At 37.6% G+C, this 23,297-nt stretch overlaps 1 protein-coding gene across 7 annotated transcripts in view; it reads right to left on the reverse strand.

Annotated features, from left to right (window-relative positions):
* Positions 1-23,297, reverse strand: part of NCOA2 (nuclear receptor coactivator 2) — a 190,908-nt gene that overhangs the window by 66,988 nt on the left and 100,623 nt on the right. For all 7 annotated transcript variants that reach the window (XM_065053750.1, XM_065053753.1, XM_065053752.1 and 4 more), the window contains 2 exons: positions 11,776-11,877; positions 10,713-10,885 (listed from right to left, as the gene is read on the reverse strand). In XM_065053750.1, the coding sequence (XP_064909822.1) occupies positions 10,713-10,885; positions 11,776-11,858 (256 nt within the window). In that variant the 5' untranslated portion in view covers positions 11,859-11,877. The remainder of the gene's footprint in view (positions 1-10,712; positions 10,886-11,775; positions 11,878-23,297) is intronic.

The raw sequence follows: 23,297 nt of genomic DNA on the forward strand, positions 1-23,297 counted from the left end.
ATTTCTTACTGCAGCACTAAGAGAAAAAACAATATGAGAGAGATAACAGTGAATGGAATAAAACTGTCCCAGGTATGGTGATTCTGATCCCAAAACTATGGCTAAAGCAACACTGAAGGCAAGAGAGAAGATAACGGGGGGGGGGGGGGGGGGGAGGGGGGAAGTGACAAAACTCAGGATAATTAACAGGAGAGAAAAGAAAACAGCAAAGGCTGAAAAATAAAGCCCTTCAAGAGAAAAGAGAGAAATAGGTTAATACAAAGAAAATCCGCTCTACATAAAATATCACTTTTGACAGCTAGTCACAGGGAGTATTGCATTCAGAAAAGTCAAGGGGGATATTAAGAAATAACTAAGAACAGAAAAATAAACTCAAACATTCAAATATTTCCTCCAAGCTTAGCAGGTAAAAGGTTTTGCAGAAAATAAGTGAGACAGAAAGAATTTTATGTTATTGGCACAAAACACCTCGATATTTTCCCACCCAACATTAAACCAAACCAAGAACAGTCTAAATAAGGGTGTCTCTGAGTTTTACAACCTATATTTAGAATTTAGAACTTTGACATCTCTTCCTCTTTTTTTTTTTTGTTTCCCCCGCCCCCCCCATTTCCAAGTGAATCAATTGTTACACTTAAAACACTTCCTCTTCAATGCTGAACATAGGCCCAGACCTAATTTGACAAAGAATAACTTGTCTCTGGAAGACACCTCCCCCAGAAAGATCATGGGAACCACAGGCTGTTCCAAGTCTTTCTAGGAAATTGTGCCTCAGAAGAAAAAGTACCAGCAAAAGGCCAACACTCTTCATGCTCACAAATCTTAAGGTGACAAGGGACCACTCTAACCGCCTAGCTGCACCTCTGTAAAGGATCCCAAAGCGTTTCAGCAAGTGACTCCTGCATCATGCCAATAACCTTACTGAATACCTATTTTGAAGGACACCGAAATCTGACTGGGAAGGCTATCTATCGCACCCACCAATTTCTTCATGAGGTTGCTTCAAGTTTCAATTAATTTTCCACTGAGAATCTGCACCTTACACGTGAATTTGCTTTGGTTACATATTCCAGGTGTTAGGCCGCATCCTGCCTTTGCCTGTTGAAGAGTCCTCTGGGGCAGGACACTGCGTTGCTCCACGTTGCTGTGTGTCAATAAGTGAAGCAAGGTCTGCAGAGACAGGCCTTTCTGCTTCGGGATGAACAGAGCCTCCGCGAACAGCAGTACCACACTGCTGCTTCTTCCAAAGGGGCACACGGATGCTGTATCAGATAACACGGCAATATCTGGAGCATTTCCAGTTATGGAGTATCTCCTCTGAAAGTTTCCTACTTTAGCAGAACTTAATTTTATGTACTTTTTTGTCTCTGTCTTGTGACATTTGCTCCGATCTTCTGTGAGCTAAAGAGAGGTTTGCTTTCAGAGGGAAGAGGGAGGGTATGGGTGTGTTTAAGTGTGTTGTGCACACACTAGAGTACCCATTGTCTTGTAACACACATATAAATGTGCCAGCACTCTCCAATGATGAAAGGAAAGAGGAGGCATATACGTCTCAGCTCTCTAACCATCTGTCTGAGGACATTCATGAGGAGCTCAAAAGTGTACATGACAGAGCAAATAACTGACCATTTGCCACGTCATCCTTCAAACTTGAGTCTGTTTTTTTCCCCCAGTTGCACAGCGTGGGTTTTCATAAAGGAACTGAAAAGCTGAAGTAGTAATTGTTTTTCATATCCTCAGTCATTTCACATTTGAGGACCCTTATTTCTAACTAACTGTGCAGTTGTCCGTATGCAGAATATTTTACAGAAATAACAAAATGCATGATTAAGAACAGATGCAATTATCTTGGTTCTAGTTTAAAGACAGAGTCTTTGATCAATACCTCTTTAATGTGCTGTAAATCCACAGGTTTTCAGGATTCAAGCACAGTATGAAAAGCATTGCACCCTATTGTGAGTAAATATTGTATCATCACTTTCAGGCCGCAGTCTTTAAAAAGCAAAGATAAAAGCTGTGTAACAAAAGCTAGGTTCCTTATAATAGATGATCTTATTTTTTTGACTGAAGTATCGTCACTACTCTCAGTAAATTGATTTGCTATTCCATAAATTAAGCTCCAGAGAGACAGTCAAGTTAACATGAAATCTCCTTCAATTACTTGCTTTACCGGCTGTTGAGATTAGTACATTTCATTCACTAATCTAAAGGACACAGCAAGCCCTGGTGTTCTACAGTCAGCACCTTTTACACTGCATACCTAACAGCAACAAGAGACTACATACAAGCATGAATATTCAAATCAGAAGCCCCCAATCTTCTTTACCACCTAAACTCAGTATTATCGGCCAGCTGGTGAGAGCACTGGTGAGAAACACTAGACTCAAAAGTTGTGGAAGGCTGGATGTGTACACATATTTTTGTATTTTTTTTTTCTCAAATTTAAAATGCTAAATGCATTTATGCTTACAGTTCATAAGAGATTACATGATAAACTGCAAAGAAAAACCTGTAAAGTTTTGAAGTTTAAAGTGCTCAGTGACAGTTTAAATGCAGCCTGAGAACAACGCACTATCTGCAAGGAGGTAGCTTCCAAAATCCTAAATTTCAGGAAGAGATGTCTCGTTCTCTTATACATGACATTTTTACTACACTCCCATAAGTAAAAAATACATAGGTCACGCTATGAGTGTTAAATATTAAACTAACAGAACTTTAATGAAAATAGTCCTGCAAAGAACAAAGAGGGAACACTTGAGACATATTCCCCACAACATGTTAAATACAGGAGAAACAGCTCAATCCTTCATAGCAGGGGTCTCAAGCTCCTTCATTTATACAGTCCTAAATTACATTTGTCCCTTTGAAGGCAACCATGAGGCTGATGTGGCCTCCAGTGAAAATGAGTTTGATACCTCTGCTTTATAGCATTCCCCAACATTGGTATTATAGATCTCTTAGATCGCAACCATATCTGCAGCTACAGAACATAAAATAGATAACCATGCTCCACTAATTTGAATTATTTTCTCTCTTGGTCATTTAGAAGTTATAAAATAATAATTAAAAAAAAATCTAAGAAATGCAAAATACAAATAAGATAAAAAACAAACAAGCAAGTTTTCCTGTAACTCCTGCCAACAATTACTGTATCTACCTGAAAAAGACCACTGTCTGAACAGTCAGGAGTAAACATTTAGTTTCTCTTCAACTTTAAGCCAAAGCTTAGGTTTCTGGTCTAAAACGTCAAGAAAATTATCTCTAGAACTGAAGCTATCCATCACCAACAAAGTAGAAGCTCATGGAGAAGAGACATGTCACAGGAGGTTCCACTTAAATATGAGAAGAATCTTCTTCACAGTGAGGGTAACAGAACACTGGAACAGGCTGTCCAGGGTGGTGGTGGAGTCTCCTACTCTGGAGACATTCAAAACCCACCTGGACACGTTCCTGTGCGACCTCATCTGGGTGTTCCTGCTCCTGCAGGGGAACTGGACTAGATGATCTTGCGAGGTCCCTTCCAGCACCTAACATTCTATGATTCTGTGAAGTGACAGTCATGACCTGACACCCTGCAATGTCCAACAGCTGCAAGAAAGCTGTGGGCATTAGCCCATGGCTCAGTCATTGTTGACACACTTAGACCTGTGTTGGAGGTGAACCCACCAAGGACCGCTGGGGAGACAGATCCTCTCCTCCCAGTCAAATCAAAGAAACTGCTCAGGCTCACCACACAACCGCACAAATGCTACTGTCAGAGTAAGGGAGGGAAAGGAAACTCCTGGCCAAGAGGAGAGCAGGGTTGGTGGGATCAGGGCTTTTAACAGCTGCCTCATTTCCCATGAATTCATCTGCAGCCTGTACATCAACATCCTTAGGACCACTCTAATATTACTTTTAGTAAAAAGAAATAATAACTAAAGAAACATAACTAATAATAACCTAAATCTCCTAATCAGATGATCAGTAAGCAAACTCATTAACTGGGGGGGAATAAGGCTATATTTATTCTAAAACAGCACATAGGATTTTAACCATTATTTGGAAGCAAAAAATTACTACAATCCACTAAAGCCTATTAAGTGCATAGGTTTTACCTGGGTTTCACAATTCTGAGTACAATTTCATTCTTATTTTTGTCTGTTTTCTTGAAGCAAGAGAATCTGAGAAGCACAGACTGGTTTGGTTTGGACGGAATCTTTAAAGACCACCTAGTCCACCCCCCACTGCCATGGGCAGGGACATCTTTCACTAGATCAGGTTACTTAAAGCCCCATCCAACCTGACCTTGAACACTTCCAATGATGGGGCATCCACAGCTTCTCTGTTCCAATGTCTCACTATCCTCATCATAAAATATTTCTTCCTTACATTCAGTCTAAATCTGTCCTAAAAGGTCTCCCTTCGTCTTTCCTATAAGCCCTCTTTATATATTGAAAAGCCACAAGAAAGTTTTCCCTAGAGCCATCCCCTCTCCAGGCTGAATAATCCCAACTCTCTCAATAGTTTGAGCCCAGTGTGGACACAGGTATATGTCATAAAAGCATCTCAAGCTACTCCTCAGATCAATCATTCATGAAATTATAACACTGTTTCCATGGAAAACTATTAGTATAGCTGAAGTTTCATAACTTATGTGTAGATAAGACCTAAGCCAACTAGTCTGCATGATATGCAACTCCAGTAAAATAAGCAAACCCTAGGAAATTTCCCACTTGACGGGTCTGTTGGCTAATGACTACTTTTCATCAGAGCCAGAAAAGAAACTGATGGTCTGCATTACCTAAAACCAGTTTCAATTCTTCAGTGAATCAGTAGCTCTCTGGAGGCATGCAAGTAATAAAGTCAACATAACCGGATATTTAGCCAAAGAGCTTTACAAGGTACAAAGGAAGATCGAAGCCATTTTCAGTGCATCACTCTCGGCTGTAGGTAGAGGAGACAGCAAAGCAAATACAGTAATAGATTTTTTTTTTTTGTAGATGTTCTGCATAAATTTCTCAACTTCACAGCACAAATTCCTCTGACACTTAATTCAGTCTTAAAATCCTATCAGGCTGAAAGTACAGCACATATAAATAATAATAATAGCCATGCAGAACTCCTTCAAAAAAAAAAAAGACTGAAAAGTTGCTATAAATTTTAAATCTCCTGCCATCTCAAATATGATTAGCATAAAAAAAATATAACTACAGTAAAATTCACCAACTGAAATATTTGCGAAACAAACACCAACAAACAAAATCCAAGTCTGAATACACCCTCTCGTCTTAATATCCTGATTTGGTAAGATATTTATGCACATAACTTTAAACCTTTAAGCAGTTCCACTGACTTAACAGGGATTACTCATCTGCTTAAAGTTAGGCAGTTGCTTAAATACCTTGGGAAATATGAATCTAAATTCAGATCTGATAAATTCAAAGTAGCAGCAGCCAAAGTAACACCTCATTAGAGCTTTAAGACCATGCTGCTTTGCTTCTGCAAGCAATTTTACTTGCATACTGGTGCTGGAGGCAACAATAGAATATTTGCAGGAGTGACCCTGTGATTACAAAGTAGTACTGCTACAGGGAAGCAAAAACTGGTTTTGCTATTGAATATAAACCCATAAAAAGAAGATACATATGATTAAAAACAAGCCTTCTTTTTTTTATTTCATACAGGTTCCATTGCTCTAGCGTGTCTCTCTTCACCAAGTACTTCTTCTCCCAACGTTGCTGAGCTTTCACATGGTGATTCATTCTGCCCAAGGTCTGTCTTTTAAGGCTATTCTAAAAACAAGATCTGACAACTCAAAAGTGTACATTAACAGCTAGACTGGTAATTACCAGCCTTATATCCCTTTCCCTGTACTACTGAAAAGCTGATCTACAGAGCACAGAACCTCTTCTGAAACTGGTGACACATATAAGTTGAACTCCGCAGGAACATGGAACGGAGACACAAAATCACATTCGGGGATACTTCGGCACAGTAAGTTTTATCCCACCATATATGAATCTACATAAGACAGGTGGATGCCATCCAAAAAAAAAAGCTCCGGAAAACAGAAAGGCATGGAGAGTAGAAGGAGAACAGAAAGAGGTACAGACCTGGAGTTTAATAAAAGGCACTCAGAGGACCTGAGAGAAACACCAACCAACCAACATGTCTTGTATTTGATGTCAGGACACATTCTTCAGCACTCCAACTGAAGGGGTCAGAGGAGACAGCTTAGCTAGAGAAACTGCTGAAGAAGCTTAAGGTGATCTTCAGCATTCTCTGTACCTACTGCATTGCTAATATCCACAGAAGAGGGGAAAAGCACAACTAGATAATGAAGAAAAGGAGCTTTCAAAGCCTGAACCAGGAGATGTTCAAGCAGTGAAACGTAACAAATAATTTTTTGCTTTAAAATGTGAACTATTTACCTGCTGAGACTGAGAAGAGTATGATGGATAAAAAGAGCTTAAAATTAAGGGCAAAGATTTAATTTTTACATCATACTTAATAGCTAGAATTAAAAAAAAAAAAAAAAAAAAAAAAAAAAACCACAAAACGAATCAGCTAAAGGAGTACAGATCAACCAAAACAATAATGAAAAAGAAAAATGCTAACATAACGAGAGGAGTCAGGCAGATGACAGTATTCAAGGAAAAGGTCTACTGTATGTATGAAGTCAAATCAGATTGATGTGAAACAGAACACCTCACTGGAAACTAAGGAAGAAGAAAATCCAGACTCCTTTTATTTGCTGTCAGAATTTTGTTGCCTTCAGATATTAGAAAACACTTTCAGCTGAATGAAATTGTCTTAAGTGCTGAAGTTGTTTCTTAAAAATAAGGTAGGATCCTAAAATCAATCATACATTATTTTACTAACTGTATTTCTCAAGTACAATCAAATGGCTTTCTAGTTTCCTGGCTGTCTGGCACATAAAGTACCATTTATCCCCAGTGGTCTTTACACTCACCTAAACCAAGCTTTTTTAATTAGGCACACGCAAATTGGAACTTACTGTGCTTGTACACATCTGTGTACATTATGAACACATCTGCCACATATATGACTATTATTCTTTCAAAGTAACAACACAGACTGCAAATAAAGGAGAAATTGCTTTCAGTACCATGTAACACAACCATAAAACCACCATTTCATACCACTTTTATGCTATAAATAAAAACTGTATGAAATTTTTGCCAAGTGCTTGAAACACAGGTCTCAAATGCCCAGTAGAAATATCCGCTTAAGGTTTACATGAATATAACTCCTGTTTCATCTTCATGCTAAAATCACAATTTTTCATCTCCTCTGGACATCCAACAAATCTCTATGCAATCACTGTAAGATAATACTGTAGAAGTCCTCAGTAGAAAATTAAGCTTTTTATAAAGAAACTTGTCTTAATTTTCCCAAGTACTAAAACATTTCAAACCCCAGATTAAAACTACATGCAAGGGTTACATCTTCCAAATATCTTTAATTCCTCTAATGAAATTCAGCTACATGCATATATTTATAACTTGCTTACAAATTGTAATAAACTGAATCTCGAACATACCACAACTAACATTCTTTGAAGTATATACTGTGAGAAATGATATAAAGATAACAGATATAGTATTGCAAATATATATTTGCATGTAAAATAGATCAGGGTAACATTATGCTAAATTATATAGTATTACTACAGCAAAATACCTACTACTTTTTTCAGCTACCAGCCCAGCCAGCTTGACATGGGAAATTAATATCAATGTGCATTTCTTCCTCCCTCATTTGCATTCCTACAACCTAGAATAAAATCTCCTTGTCAAATTCCAGTAGCAGCTACAAAACCTATTGCTTTCAGTAGCTTTACAAGGTAGTTATAACTGACTGCGCTTTTACAAGTAGCGAGACCTTAATGTGCAATTCTATTTATAGACAAAGAAGAAAATTTGTGAAGAATTTTTAGTATTTCAAAAATCCAAACTCTTCACTAAAACTTCTAGATAATGAAATTGTAAAAGAAATTTTCACTAATTTAATCTAATCTGTCTTTGAGGAAATGCAGAGCAGACCCACTGCACAAAACCTGAGCAGTGCAGAATCACTCAGAAATTTCAGGACAGTAATTCAGTTTTCTCCTACAGGTATTTAGTGTAACACTAAAAATCAAAAAACACCTTAACTGTAAGAAAATACGATTTTTAAACTGAGTCTTCTGGCGCTTTACACAAGTACAGTATTATTTCCACAACTTTGTTTTAGAAACAGACATCTTTAAGATAATGCAAGCGTTTCACCACTGCAAAGATTTTCTAACACCTCTTGGCAGTGGAAAGGCAATCAGAAAGATCTGGGACAACCTAAAAGTTAATGCTTTTAAATGTTGAATATATACATAAGCACAGGATTCCCAGTGTGAGGTGATAAACTACCTAAAAAGCATGATACAGTGACAGTAACAGCTCCTTTAGGCCTCCAACCTGTTTGCCTTGTTTAGGTCAGGGGTTTTTGTGACACTCAACAGTAGTATAAATGTCCTGTATTCATACAGTTTGAGAGTTTATTATATGCAAACGCTATTTGTTAATGAAATGCCTGATCCAAAACAATGTTGCATTTCAGAATATGCTGTCATTTGAACTTTTTTAAAATGGAAAAAGCCTTTTAAATTTGCTATTAGAACAAGCAGATGTAGCTTCTATGTAGCCATTGGCATAAAACTTTTAAATTAGTTTAAAAGAATAATTTCAAATGCTCTAATATTTGTTTCTAGATCCTGAGACACTATTAATGACCACTTTGAAGGTCTCCATGTCTTGCAATGCCCCTTAGAGAGGCTTAAAGTCTAGTCTGTACCTGCTACGAGTTTTATGTAAAGGCCCAAACAGTTATCAGACACTCTTAATTGTTCTCAGTTGAAGAACCTTGTGCAACAAATTAACATCATAAAAGGTAATTTAGTATCTGTATTGCTCAAGGGTTCCAAACCACTTCTACTTGTTGAAAAAAATAAGTATTCATAGAAATTTAGTCTGTCTTTAGAATTGTATTTTCAGTTGGTTTTGCAATAAAACTTTATGAGCTTAGAAAGTCAAGTGCGCATTCAGATCTGGTACAATTCTGGCCCACAATGACTTAAAGAATTTACATGTAACCTGGTCTGATGAGTGTGAACACTTTATAACAACATGAAAACTGTTTTTATCTTATTGGTCCTGAACAACAACACCCTGTATTTGCCACAGTTGCCAGTAGTTAGAGACAGATTTTTGGTCTGGAGGTTCTAGAACTGCTGAGAGAATTACCAAGCGGACTCACAGATTTTTCTCTGTGTACCCACTTCCCAGGAAAACACAATTTTTTCTCCTTATCCATTCTTAGGAAAGGATACTAAGAATGTATTTCTTGGTGACAGCAAAACAAAAATCCAAAAGTGAAAGTGAGAAAGGAAGGAGAAAAGAAAATAAGGGGGGGAATATCTCGAAAGCCAGCAAGGTGCAAAACTATGATGGACACTGTGCCAGGTTAAGAGCTATACTTCTAACATGGAGCAGAGTAACTTCACTAAAACACCCATTTTAAAAATTACTCCAACCTAACAGCAATTAGACAAGAACAAGCTGAAAAACAGGAGCATTACGAAAGATTAATCCATTAGAACCATTTTGGAGGCAGCTGACACAATTTGACGCTTTCCATTTAGCTTTGAATAGGCTGTTGTCTGAAACTGCAGACCTACTTTTCTATTTGTTTTAGAGATAAATCTGTATCTAAATTATGCAACATATAACCTGCATTTTTACAACTTCACAAGTACAGTATGGAAAAGGAAGCATTATTTTCCCCACAGACATCACAGAACACCGAAAAAGTGAAAGATACTAATTAAAGTGTTTGAAAGCAAATGCAATTGCTCTAAACACAGTTTATAAAGAGATTGCAATCTTCTACGTTAAAACGATATGCACCTACCTCAACAATTTAAATGTGCCCCAATGACCTGCAGTGCTATTCATGCGTGCTCAGACACACCTGTACCACAAAACCCACTTCCAAAAATGTAAAGTTTCTAAAAGATTTGGATATTTGTTTGTTTTCCTTTAAATAGGAAATATATCAAAAGAAAAGAAATACAAAACTAATCTTCTATACAAAGAGCCGGAAGAAAACTGTCACGTTCTCTGGTTTACATTTATAACAGGACCCTATCTAGAGATTAGAATAGTTTCAAATCTATTGTGGTTGAGGATATGATGTCATAATTTAAGGGACGCAGATAATTTAGTCCACAACATCTATTCATATCAACAAAAGAAAGCAAAAAGGGGGATGCAGAACACTTTCATACCCCACTCTCCTGGTTTATTCCATTTTTATGTGAATTCATCATCCATGTAAGCATGTATAAGCAGTCTTTTTATTTTTCCCCCAAGACCTTCTGCTAGTTTAACTTCTGTAAAAGCATAACTAATTGCAATTCCATTAGATGCACACATTGGACTGACTCAACGTTCCTCTCTCTGGGCAGTTTCTGAATTTTCTGTGAAGCTTATTTTTAAAATTCTGAACACGATACTTAACACACTCCATTTACATAACATTACAGAATTTTTCATTACTGATTAAAAAAACCTGGGAATTTGCTAAAGAAAAGCTGAAGAGACTATCAAGTTTGCCAAAAATAACGTAACAATCAACAAGGAAAATATTCAAAGTCAATTAATTAGTCTTCTTACCTTGTTCTTTTATCTGACGAATTTGCTTCACAGTTTCTTTCAAGATTGCACATTTGTCAGGTTTAAAGTTAAAGTTGTCAATATCATTAAAATTTGCAAAAATCAGTTCTGCAAGTTCTTCTATGTATTTATTCTCTTGCTCACGATTGCGTTTCTCGGTGCTTCTTTTAGGGCTGAAAGAAGAGTTTATGAAAATGTATTTAATGTCAGCTTGTTTGCCTTCTGGCCAGTTCAAAGATAATTTCAAATGGTTTGAGAGTACTTTAACAAGCAGAACTGCCCTCTCTCACTACAAAAAATATAACTTACAAGCTTCTCAAGCAGAAAGGTTTCCTCTGGAACAAGCAAAGAAGCATTTAAAAAAAATCACTTATTTTTGCCCAGCAGTTATGTTTTTGTTTCAAAAGAGTTTTGAGATATTAAGTTCCAAATAGAAGATTAACTGGTGGGAGGTGGGATTTGAATATTTACAAGTCTCCTTCCTCATCACGTTGAGAATCCAAGGAGCATCAAATAGTGACAAGAAGTAAAAAAAATAAAACAGCTTAGAAAGTTAAACCAAACAATCCGTACTCCCTGCATCCATGTGATGATATGAAAGACAGCCGTAAGAAAAAATGCTGAATGAGTGGTTATGCTTTAAAAATTATTTGTGTTGCTAAGGCAAATGCTATAACACTGCAAAATATTTTTCAAGCCCCTGATTAGGATGCACAAGCAAGATGGTAAAAAAATCCTAGATGGCAGACAAGTAACTGAACACTCTCTGCAGTAATTAGCCAAAAAACATTTTTACATAGCTCATATATTGTCACCTAAATGGTATATTTTGGCACCAGACTGGATTTAAAACAAACAAGACTAAGAAAAGACAATAGCTCTCCACTCCCCATCCCAAATCCCACAACAACACAGAATTACTAAATCAGAGTAGTTTGGTACTGACTTCTCTTTGCAAGAATGGCTAGTTTGTCATTTTCTAATGACTAAGAAAAATATGTGCACGTGTAACATTTTTTCTAAGTCTTTCTCCTTCAGCATTTTCAGACATAAATGGTCTAACCTGGGTCCAAGCTGATCGGGATCCTTGCGCTTTCTTGACTCTGTCCTGGTTGGGTCAGAGGTATTTTCTCCCATCCCACTCATCTTGAACACATATCAGCAACTAAAATGAAGAAAGTGCAAGAAAGGTTTACGGTGGAAAAATCATGAGTTCTGTGTTCATATTTCTAAATTCCTTCCAAGCTCAGTTCATTTTTTACTCAGCAAATCTATCATTTGAATTTGTTTGAAAGTTACCAATAAAAATACTGTTTGTGACCCCAAGAAATGCTATACAAAACTCCTTCGGAAGAAAATTTGTGGTGGGAAAGTAAAGCATTATCATCTCTTTGATTGTTACCGTTTATGTAAGAAAATATAAGTATGTTTTGTGCTTGGGTTGCTGAATTTTCGTGGCAATTTTGCAAGGCTGAGTGAGGAAAGACAAAGGAAAAGCCACAGTGCCACACAACCAGAAAAACACAACAGAATTGAAATACATGAAATGAAATATGTATCCCCGCTACATGAAAAGGTAGCACATGCAGCTTTAGTTAAAAATCAGAAGATAATGCTTGCAACAAGTACACATACAATATCATAGAAACAGAACATCTGTCAACACCAGAGATCACTGAGGAACTGATAAAATATTTTGTACATATAATCTACCTCATAAAGAAAACATCTTGTCAAGCTATGGTGTTGAGACAACAGCAGCTGCTTATAATTTGTGCAATAAACAGCCTGAGGAAATCCTGGCTCACTCCTGGTCATCTGTTGTCCTGCACACCATCAGAGCATCGTCTGCCCCTGATTACAAGCCCCGCAATAAGTATCGATATTCTCGAGACAGAAAACACTACTACAAAGGACATGGGGAGACGATGTAAATTATTAAAAAGCTCATGCAACACAGGGCATGTGTATTTACATACACATACATACTGTCAACATTTTAAGAACAACCCACTTCAAGAGCAGCAAGAAGGCCCAGGTTCTCCAGCAGAGCAGAGCTGAGCTCTCCAAGGGAAGATCCAACATCACGAACTCCATCATTCTGTACTTGCTGGGGCACTCCCAGTGACCCCAGTCAGGGCATTCATGTTCCACATCAACGCTGACGTTACTGCAGGGCATGAAACATCTATCACAGCCTCCAGCGGGGCCTGTGGCACTGGCTGCTCCTTTACAACTACATATTTTACAGTGATACCTAGTCCCAGCAGTTATACCCTAATTTATCTAAACACAAAAGCAGAAATATACATTTGTCTAACTGGTTAGGAGCTAAGGACCTTATTGAAAATACGCAGTTTCACGAGTATGCAGCAGCATCGCTCCACAGAAGGAGCAATATACCGTAAAGAAAATAATTTAAAGAGAACTTGTGGGGACACAGCAATTCCAGGTCTCTGACACTGGAGAGCTGGAACCATCCTTGGGGCTCTGTTCCAATGATTAAATTTTTCACTGACTGGAGTGAGAAAAATAACCACATCAGCATGATGAAAGCCATACATTTCTGAGATCATCTTGGACTCTGAGCCAAACTCAGATGGTGACAAAGTTCGGAAGAAAAATCAGGCTGGGGAATCCCTTCGTTTCTTATGCTTCTCAAGTAATACCAGAGAAATGCAAATTGGTTAACTATTTTTCTTCAGAAAAGCAAGCACAATCATTTATGAAAACCTGTCAAACATTCAACAGTCGTCATCTCCCTCAAGAGGAGTGAGAATTAAAGTCAGAGTAAGAGGGAACACCCTCCTCCACTCCCCCTTCCTCCCTAAGAAAAGAAATCCGAACAGTTATTGACAGTTTCCCCACCTAATCCGTCAGCCTTACTTTGAAGGGAAGATTATTCTTACAGGAACCAAAGTTTCACCTGTGGCTTCACTAATGCATAGCTCAATTCTTCTTGCATTCACACTGATGTTATTCTGTAGGAACTCCACTAGGTCTATGATACCAACCTTCGGAGGACACACTAACAACTGAACTCCCATCACAAACATCTGGAATTCATCCTTCTGCATTTAAGGGAACAAAAGTGGTATAATTATTATGAAACTAGTACCTTCTTCTCCCCATATTAAACATAATGTCTGGGTCGAAACAAACGTTTTGTTTATCATTAGTATTATTTCATTTGCACTTACAGCCCATTACGCCTTTTTCTCAGCAGAGAAATGAGCTACCCATTTATTTTTACTCAAAGTTTTTCTGGAAATCTACCAGCTACTACCACGTTTGCTTTCTGTTCTCCCTGTATCTTAACTAAAAATCACATTCTATACCTCAAAGATGTGTATAGACTCAGCAGCTCCTGTGCTGTAGGTGCCAGTGTTCCAGAGCAGAATGCAAAATCCAGAACTGGGTGCCTTGGAAAGTAGGGAGCTGGACAGACGATACTAAGTCAATCTAAAAAATCTCACAGGCCAAAATGAAAATAACTCAGCAGTATCCAGTACACAGTAGTAAATTCAAAATGTTGTGTCCCCAGACCCTTCCTCCCTAGGTATTTAGGGGCTGACCAGGACTGATAAAGTTCTGCTATTCTCTTGGGATTCAGGAATTCCCTCCTGAGTTAGGAGACGTGAGAAAGAATCACCTTTGAGAAGCTATGGATAGATAACCTGCTGCCGTGCTTTTCTAAAATACTGCATACCAACAAAAACAGCCAGAAACTGGGCAGCAGAGATTCAGTTTCAACTTTGCAGAGGGGTTTCAAGTCTGTATTTTTCTCCATGCAGGACAACCTCCTAGGTGACAGGCTATGGGCCTGCCAAAACTGGACATTTACAAAGCAAAGAGGGCAACACTAATTAACTCTTGCAGTGCCATGGGAATTTTTAGGTGTGTAGTCCATACCAACTAAACTCACAAGTAAGTACTTCAAACACAGTCTTAAGACACAAGGGATTAAGGTCTGAACCCCTTAGGCTGAGGAGGAGAGCAAACATAGATCTCCCATTGCTCAGCAATGACCCTAACAAGTCAAGTCAAAGAGGCGAGCACCCTCCCACTTTACTTGTCTTTTAAAAAGAAAGCAGCTATTTCATTTTTTTTTCCATGAGCAAATTCACAGGCAAAATCTATATATACTACTGGATAAAGATCTCTGGAAGGTCTAGGAATCTCTACAAATTTAATGTGACATAAGCAAGGAACTAAACCCATGTTTTTCAGAAGAAAGTACTTCTGAGCACATGTAGTACCAAAGAGCAGGTACCTAGGAAACTTTCAAGCAAAAAGGGAAAAAACTCACAAATTTAGATTGGAATTGATAGATTAATTTAAGATATACAAACGTCTGTGGGTCAGGAGCAGCTGAATTGCCTATAGTGGTTTCTAAGTTCAGCCCTAACTCCCCCCATACACATTATTTTATCTATCTCAAAATTTCTTGGTTATTCATTATTATGAACAGTTTTATAATGCACAAAATTTCATAGCATTCAATAAACTAATATTTTAAACAAGATAATTTAGAAACTTTTAAAGTTGTTCCAAATATTCTTTGGCTACTGAACCACACAGCTTCTCAGACTTGAAGTCTGATTTCTTTCAGGAAACATGACAATTCAAAACTGAAGTGACTGCAAGTAGAATGACAAGTTACAGGCTCAAAGCTTTACTCCAGTAAACCTCCCCTACAGGGAACCACCTTAGATTAGAAAGCAGCATTCACCCTGCCCCTCTGATCTTTCTATACATCTCTGCAGGAATTTGCAGAAAAAAAGAAAGATAAAGAAATTGAACAGTTCAGTTCATTCAGTGCTTTAGAATAAGCAGAAATGTAGTATCAGCTCTTCTATATGTCTCTGAAACAAAAATCAAGAAAAAGTGCATAAGGTTTATTTAGAGTGGTATCGAATATGAAAAGAATTAACCAAATTAAGAATTAGTAAAAGCAAAACTAGCAGTAATCACTGCATTGAGGAGCGAGAGAGACATGTTTGTTAATGAAAAAAATAGCATCACGATATGTCAGATGCTGAACTAAACCAATTTTTATTTGAAAGCAAATGTCTTACGAAGCTGAATTTGAATGCATGTCTTGCAGAATGAGCTGTCATGCAAGACCAGGCACTCCCTTTCGTATTGTCTAAGTTGTCTGGGAGCTGTACTGCACTCCAAAATACAAACATAATATTCCACTATGCGATTAGTATTTTGCCTCCGGTGGTGGTAGCAGATTTTTCTTCTCAATACATATTAAGGTTTTCTCCATTTTTCCTACCAAAACCCCCTACAAAAATAAGTAAGGGCTGAACTTCAAATGCTGCCTCAGATGTCCCTCAAGCTTCAGTTCCACTGGGCATCAGTGAGAAGCAATGGAAAGATAAATACACTTACTGGCAGCATTTTCATTCGAGGAAGGAGATAATTAGAGAATCAGAATTATTATTACTAAAAATACCTAAAGAACTAATTTTAGTCTCCCACAGATGACCTGTACCAACAGGATATCTCAGGCCAGTATATACTTTCTTTGTATTTACATTTAACACCAGAGGCATATTTTCCTGCTTTGTTTTGCTGACATAGGCCTAAGCATCCAAAATACTTCTAGACAAAATCTCGGTCTAATTTTTCCAATTGCTAAATGCAAATCACAAATGATGAAAATTTAAATTAATAAACTCTTGGATAGTATACATTAGTAATTAGACGCATTGAGACCTAACCGGCTTCTACCAGATGTGAAGAGATTAGAAAAGACAAAGCATGAAAGAGGCTTCAATTAATTTTTTTTCTTGCTATCAGTAACAAAACAATAGTTTCTACTCTCATCATGACAGCACATCCTCCTTCACATCCTCCATCAGCAACCACTCAGAGTACACAGAGAGACTTAACCTAATTAAAACGCAATAGTAAACATATTTTTACACGACATTCATCTTTCAAAAGGGAAAAAAAAAACAACAATGTAAACCCAAAAATAAAACACATGAGAGAAGAAAAGAAAAATAGAAGCCTCTTGAAGGAGGACACAAAGAAATATTAGCACAAATGAGCTGTGTGAATTTATAACGTCTCCTCTACTTCTCATGTGCCACAAAGGAACATGGCATACAGACTAAACCTTCCAGCACTGATCCTCGGCATCAGTGAATCCAGTTAATCATCCAGAGTCAATGTAGAAGAAGATAATGTGCATTTTATCTCTTATCAGGGCAGGCTATCTTCCAAACAAGGCCTGTTAAACTGTCAGATTTATTATAAGCCTAACAAATGCAGTTAAAGAATAAATGAGGATTACACCTTCAAAGCTGTTATTTCAATCTGAAAAGTAGCAAACAAAAGGTAAAGTACCATATAGCGGACAATCAGGTAGCAGTACTATACTACCATTCTTCCAGTACATAATGCATGCATTTAGTGTAGATACAACTGATAAATATAGTAGTGGCTTATTAAAGTCACTGTTTTATTGAGTAACAAACAGCAAAAACACTGTTTACTGACCAAAAATACTACAAGTCAGTGAAAAGTTTGGCAAAAATTTTCTCTTAACAGCCCAACTTAAAAAATATAAACAGCTCATACTCCTGTGGTTAATTATAAACTCTAGCATACACCATTATAATTCATACTTTTTTCCTGTGAAGTTCTCATGACTAGAAGCTTTCAGCCTCAGTTTCAAAATTACTGATGTACTCTGTGTAGCATTAATTCCCGTAGAGGCCAGAGGAAAGTTGGAAGTCACATGCAACTTCTGATTCTTCACTTGTTTCCCAGCTTAGGCACTTTTTTTTTTCACTGGCTGCATTTCTGAATCAGAAAATATTTAGTATTGATACACACTTCAATCATCAACCCTTGTGAAGAAGGCAATGCTTACTAGCCGCTTTCCCAGGCCTCCAAAGGAAACGGCTGTCAGAGACAGGATAAGATGCTAGATCAGAGACTGGAGCCACTGGAGACCAAGCTTTTACTGGTGAGCCACAGCAGGGCAGGAGGAAGGGCTGCTCACACTCCCAGCACTTTGCATCGTAGCACCCATGAGAATCCCAACCTCAGTTAGCACTGAGCCCCACGCACCGACCGCACTGCGCTCGGACAAGCTCAGCCTCCTCACCTGCAAACTTTGTCTTGCCATGGGTATTTTGAGAAATCCAGAAAGACGTGAATAAGAGTTTGGAAGTGAGTGAAAAAATAGAGGTGAAAGTCAAGGGAAATAAAAGGAACAGGGTAAAAAAAAAAAAAAAACAACAACCAAAACCAAACCCTGTATTGTCTGGTAAAATTAAATTAAAGCAAGAGATCCAATGCCAAAAAGTTTGATGGAAAATAAAGTTAAAGATATGTTAAACTATCCTCCTGCATCCCCGGTATATCTAAGTCATATATTCTACAACCAACTACTATACCCATCCTTCATCACTGAACACCAGGAATTGGGATATATCCTGAACGAAACAATGCCAGTCTGTCAAAATAAGCAAGATGTCCAGTACCTCAGTTGGTAATGATAATTTCATATTAAAAACACAAATTAGCTTATTAAATGGTATGTTTTTTTCCTGAAGCAGTCCTACCACTTTCACTATAGATGAAACTGCCTAAAATCTTTGCCACCCTACAGCAGTCATGCAGTATAAAGCAAAAACAGAAAACAGTTTCTACAAGGAAGGTGGTAGCAGCAAACTGAAAAACTCTAGTTTTGTACTGAAGTCTGATGTGCAACCATAGCCTTTTATATCTGAAAATAACACTTGTAACTTAGAAGACACACTTTCATTTTGAAGGAGAGACTATTACAAATAACATTAAAACAAGGTTTGTGGTAATATTTACTATCTTCTACTTTGTTCCTAAATCCCACAAACTAGAACTAAGAGAAGGAACATAATTTACTAGCAAATGTCATTGAGTCTCTGTATAAAAGAACAGAAAACTGGCTCCAACACTTAGTAGCCACATTTTTGCTCAGTCTACAAAAAGCTGTAACAGACTATAAACAAATGTTTAAGCCAAAGGGTCCTTCCTCAGCAATATCTTTTCCCTTACTCCTGTGTAATGGCTTTAGAGTGGTGTATTAGACAGTAAGAAGAAGACATATTCCATTTGCAGCCTGAAAGCCAATAACGCTCATGAATTTTTTAGCTGAAAGACACTTCAAGATGCCACTGGGAAGCTCGTCTAATAAACACATTAGGCTGCAAATGGGCAGCAGCAGCTCTTTTAACACATGCTGTAACAACCAAATAAATGGCTAACGTTAATGTTCAGTGTTACAGCCTGGTATTTAATAGGACTTTCCTTAAAATCCACCTAAATCTTGAAGGAGAAACAGTTTTTTCTCAGCTACTCAAAACCACAGGTTTGAGAAGACCCTGGTTCTGCTGGAGACTTTGCAAAAACCCCTCCAGGCTGAGCCCAGCACGGTGAGATGGCTCCTGCCTCTGTATTCCCATAGACTAAGGCTCTTACTAGAGCCACTCACTCTGCTGTTCATGGATTAGCCTACGTCAGCCACCTCTAATAGGCCCAGGAATAGCAAGACTAGGCTTTCATAAGACAACAGAGGAAAAAAATAACAGAGGAAGAAAGTACTATTTTTAAGATAACATACATGAGGTTTGCTCCATTTCCACTTTTAAAAAGGGAAAGGTCTGTTTTCACCAAAACCTTGTCAAAGAGGAGGAAGAGGGTACTACTGCAAAACATTGTTCAAGATTCTGTATCATAATTTCAGGTTTGGGATTCCACTTCTCTTCTGTTAACAAGAATTGTTTCCGATTCTTAATACACAATGGCAAGAGAAATGTAGCTTAATACAACTAAATGTCCCCTTAAAACACCAGATTAAAAACCAAAATCCAATGACCAAACATTATTTGTATATATGCCAGTCACTCTTGCATAATTTTGTTTGTGGTGGTTAACTAAATAAAAGGAGAAAAGGAAAAAAAATTAAAAAAAAATAAAAAAAGACATTCCAAAACTATTTAATCTTTGAGTTGCATTTGACAAGTATCAAACTACAGCTGAAAAAAAAGAAAAAAATTAAGCCTGCAAGCATTTTCATTAGAAGAGTCCAAACTCCCATTTAGGATGTTTATTTAATCTAGATTTTTTCCTTACATTCACAATTATTAACAACCTCACTTACAAGGCTGATTTAGAAGCGTAGTATTTCAAATGTACTGTGATTTAATATAAAACTTTGTGAACAGCATAGTTGACAAATGAAGCAAATCTAACAACATAGAAAAGGATAATATTATAGGAAACTTTGTATTTCAATAGCTTTCATTTCCAGTTGATGGTACTTCTGGAACAGTGAGTTAAGCACATTTTAACTCCTACTGAAACCTCTTTGTCAATCTCAGTTTCAAAACTGTTACTTGTCCACTTAAATCCCACACCAACTTCCCCCCCTAGAAACCACCAAAGAGAAAGGGAAAAACCAGATCAGGGAGAGGGGAAATGAAACAACTGCTCTCACAAGTGTAAGGCACCGTGGAAAAATTCAAATCCAGCAACATTTTCTAATCTCCTAAATATATCTGATACAAATGTACACATTACTCACAACACCAGTAAGCTTATACAGTTCACTATGATTTTCAAGATGCCTCTTTCATCAGTGAGAAAAATATGACCAATCAGAATTGACAATGGAATTTAATGCATCTTTGTGGTGTGGGCATGACTACATTAGAATTTAACTCCAGTTAACTGCCTGTCAAATACCAGTCTGTTTACTTTAGATAAAGCATATTCCATTAATAAAAAGCTCAGGAAACTGGGTTCTGTAAGGGTAAAAAGTAAAAAGCAGAGGGTGAGCCAGAGAGCTCAGCATCATGCTTCCGTATCAGTTGTATACAGTTAAGCAATAGAGTTATTAAACACAAGGTATCAATCCTATCAATTTGAATTTGAGCTCCATCACTTATCAACCCTTTTCAATGACTTCACACAGCTGAAGAGGTGTTGGTCCTCCTGGTCACTAGGATCAACTTAGCATCTCTACAAGTTCAGGTGCTCTGTGATGTACAACCCAGGCTTGCACTGGAGCCTCAGCAAGAGCTGCTTATGTTGCACGCCACCTTTCATGGCTCTAACCTGCCATCAGAATAATCATTGTTCAGTCCCAGAGTAGATACTGTTACTGAAAACACATGATCTCTCTTTTGCTGCAGTTCAGAAAATCCAGCTCTATGTGCCTTCTCTGGTGTCTAACCAAAAACTGAACTCACATTTCTGATTTCCACACAGCTGCAGCACTAAGAGGTTTTGTTATTCTCTTCTACCCAATCACCTGTTACTAGGAAACATGTTGAAACTTCAGGCCACTATTTTGAATGCACTAAATTAAAACTCTGATTTGCAGGAAGTGTACCTAAACATTATCTAAAGCATTTCTACACATTTTCACATTGTTATCATGGTGAATGAATAACCTCCTCCACACATACCTACAAGATACGCTTATATATTTCACATTTCCTTCTAAAATATTGAGATGCTCTCATAAGCATGCATTTATTTTAACAGTGTAAAACAATGAATTTTCAATTTAAGAATTAAGAATTCAAGCTTCTTTGTTGCAGGTTCCAAGTTAACAACAGATCGAAGTCAAACATACCTATATGCAAGTAAAATAAATGTCAGTACTCAGCTCTACAAATGGCTGTGGCCATAGTAAAGTTAACAGCTGGCTATGAGGTGAATTAGACTTCATGTTGACATCCTCTGTCATTCAGGGATGTGCTGGTGCCCACATGAGGTTCATAACCCTGCACCACTTCTTGAAATCATATACCCAAGTCATCTTCTTCTATAGGGTACCTGGTTTACCCATCCTCTCTGCCTCTGGAATGCATTTAGAGCATCTCTCCCAGAAAACTCAGCATCCTTGTCAGCCTATAAGGTGGCTTGCCTCAGCCCTGGTCCCAGAGGGTGGCCTGGTGACAACGACATGGTCCCAGATGTTACGGGAGAGACCAGACAGGGTTTGGCCCCTATTCCTACACCGTATTTGCATGAGCAAGTAGTTCTCCTCAGCAGTGCTTCCTGATGATACTGGTACCCACACCCATATCACCCATTCATACTGGAGCAGCAGCATAAGACTTGAGAATAAAAATTAAAAAAAAAATAAAATTACTCTTTTCTTATTAAAGTTTGAAGAACCAAATTAATACTTGCTTTTTGAAAGAATACAGCAATATACATAAAAGATAGCACTTGTATCATCTCTCACCATGCAGAATTACAGTTTTGTACTTAATACAGATGTGTGTTAGATGTAGGTCAAACTCTCGGCAAAGACAAAGTACTAAGTACATTGTTACTAAACACAAAAATAAAAATTAATAGAACAAATGTCAAAGCCACACACAAGTGCCTTGCAAACACTCGGGAAGTACGATTAACTTGATAAAAATTACATCTCTGTAGTAGCCTGTACACCCTAATCAAACATGTTCTTAACACATACCAGAGTTTAAATACTGATCTGTGAACACAACTAACAATTACTAATGACTTCAAATTTCACGTCAGTCTTCATTCATCCTCTTCTATTTGCTTTAGTAAAATACTGCAACCAGTGATAACTAAAGAAGACGAAAGTTTAATTGCCATTTTAAAGCACAGCTTATAAATATCTTGTTAGTTTAGTTAGTCAACTGCCAAGGAATAAAACCTTGTGGACGAAAGCATTGTACATGCAACTGTGTGTGTGTGCATATATGTGTGTATATATGTGTATATATATGAATACAGACTGTGACCAAATAAAACATACAGGGGAACGGCTGTAAGAGTCAAATGAAAGAGGCAGTTGGTGATTACTCTGTCATGGAAGCTATTAGCAGATGCCTCTGGAAAAAGTACATGGCAGATGCAGAATCATCCTTCCCTGATTCCTCATCTCTCTGTCTCTGACAATCAGTAGTTCAGGCTTAGCTGTAGCGTTGTCATCCCTCCGCCTTCCTCTGAACCTAGCTTCAGTTGTGCCTAATTCCTTCTTAAATCCATATATACCTTTGGCCTCCACAATGCTTATAGGCAACACCCTATAAGCCCTACCACAGCTCCCTTAACAGCTGAAATGACATCCTGGAAAAAACTGAAGAGTTCTAAGGGGAAGTTACGACTCAAATCAGAGTTTTATCACTGACTTCACTGAAGCTTGGATTTTCCTCCTAGTCTACTAGAGGAAGATGTCAAACTGTTATTTCTCTCTTCTGTAGGACATAAATCTCTCTGTGGGCCTGACGCAACTATGCTTGTATCCTGCAGCCCAAGGAAAACAGCATTACTCTACTATTAAAGCTGAATGTTCATTATCACCCATTTTATTATCTTTTTAAAAATAAACTGAAATTAATTTGTGTTAATAATGAAACCATTTAACGGTAAAGAAGAATCACAAGAGCTAAGAAGGAATTAGCATATATTCCAAGAATTTTAAAGTTTGGAATATAATGAAATGTAATTACTAAAGGTGGTAAGAAACACCCACTACATTCATATAAGGACTTGACCAGAAGCCTGCAAACCACAGCTCAAAGTTAAAAA

This window comes from Columba livia, chromosome 2, assembly GCF_036013475.1.
Source record: "Columba livia isolate bColLiv1 breed racing homer chromosome 2, bColLiv1.pat.W.v2, whole genome shotgun sequence".
In the NCBI taxonomy this organism is placed as follows: Eukaryota; Metazoa; Chordata; class Aves; order Columbiformes; family Columbidae; genus Columba; species Columba livia.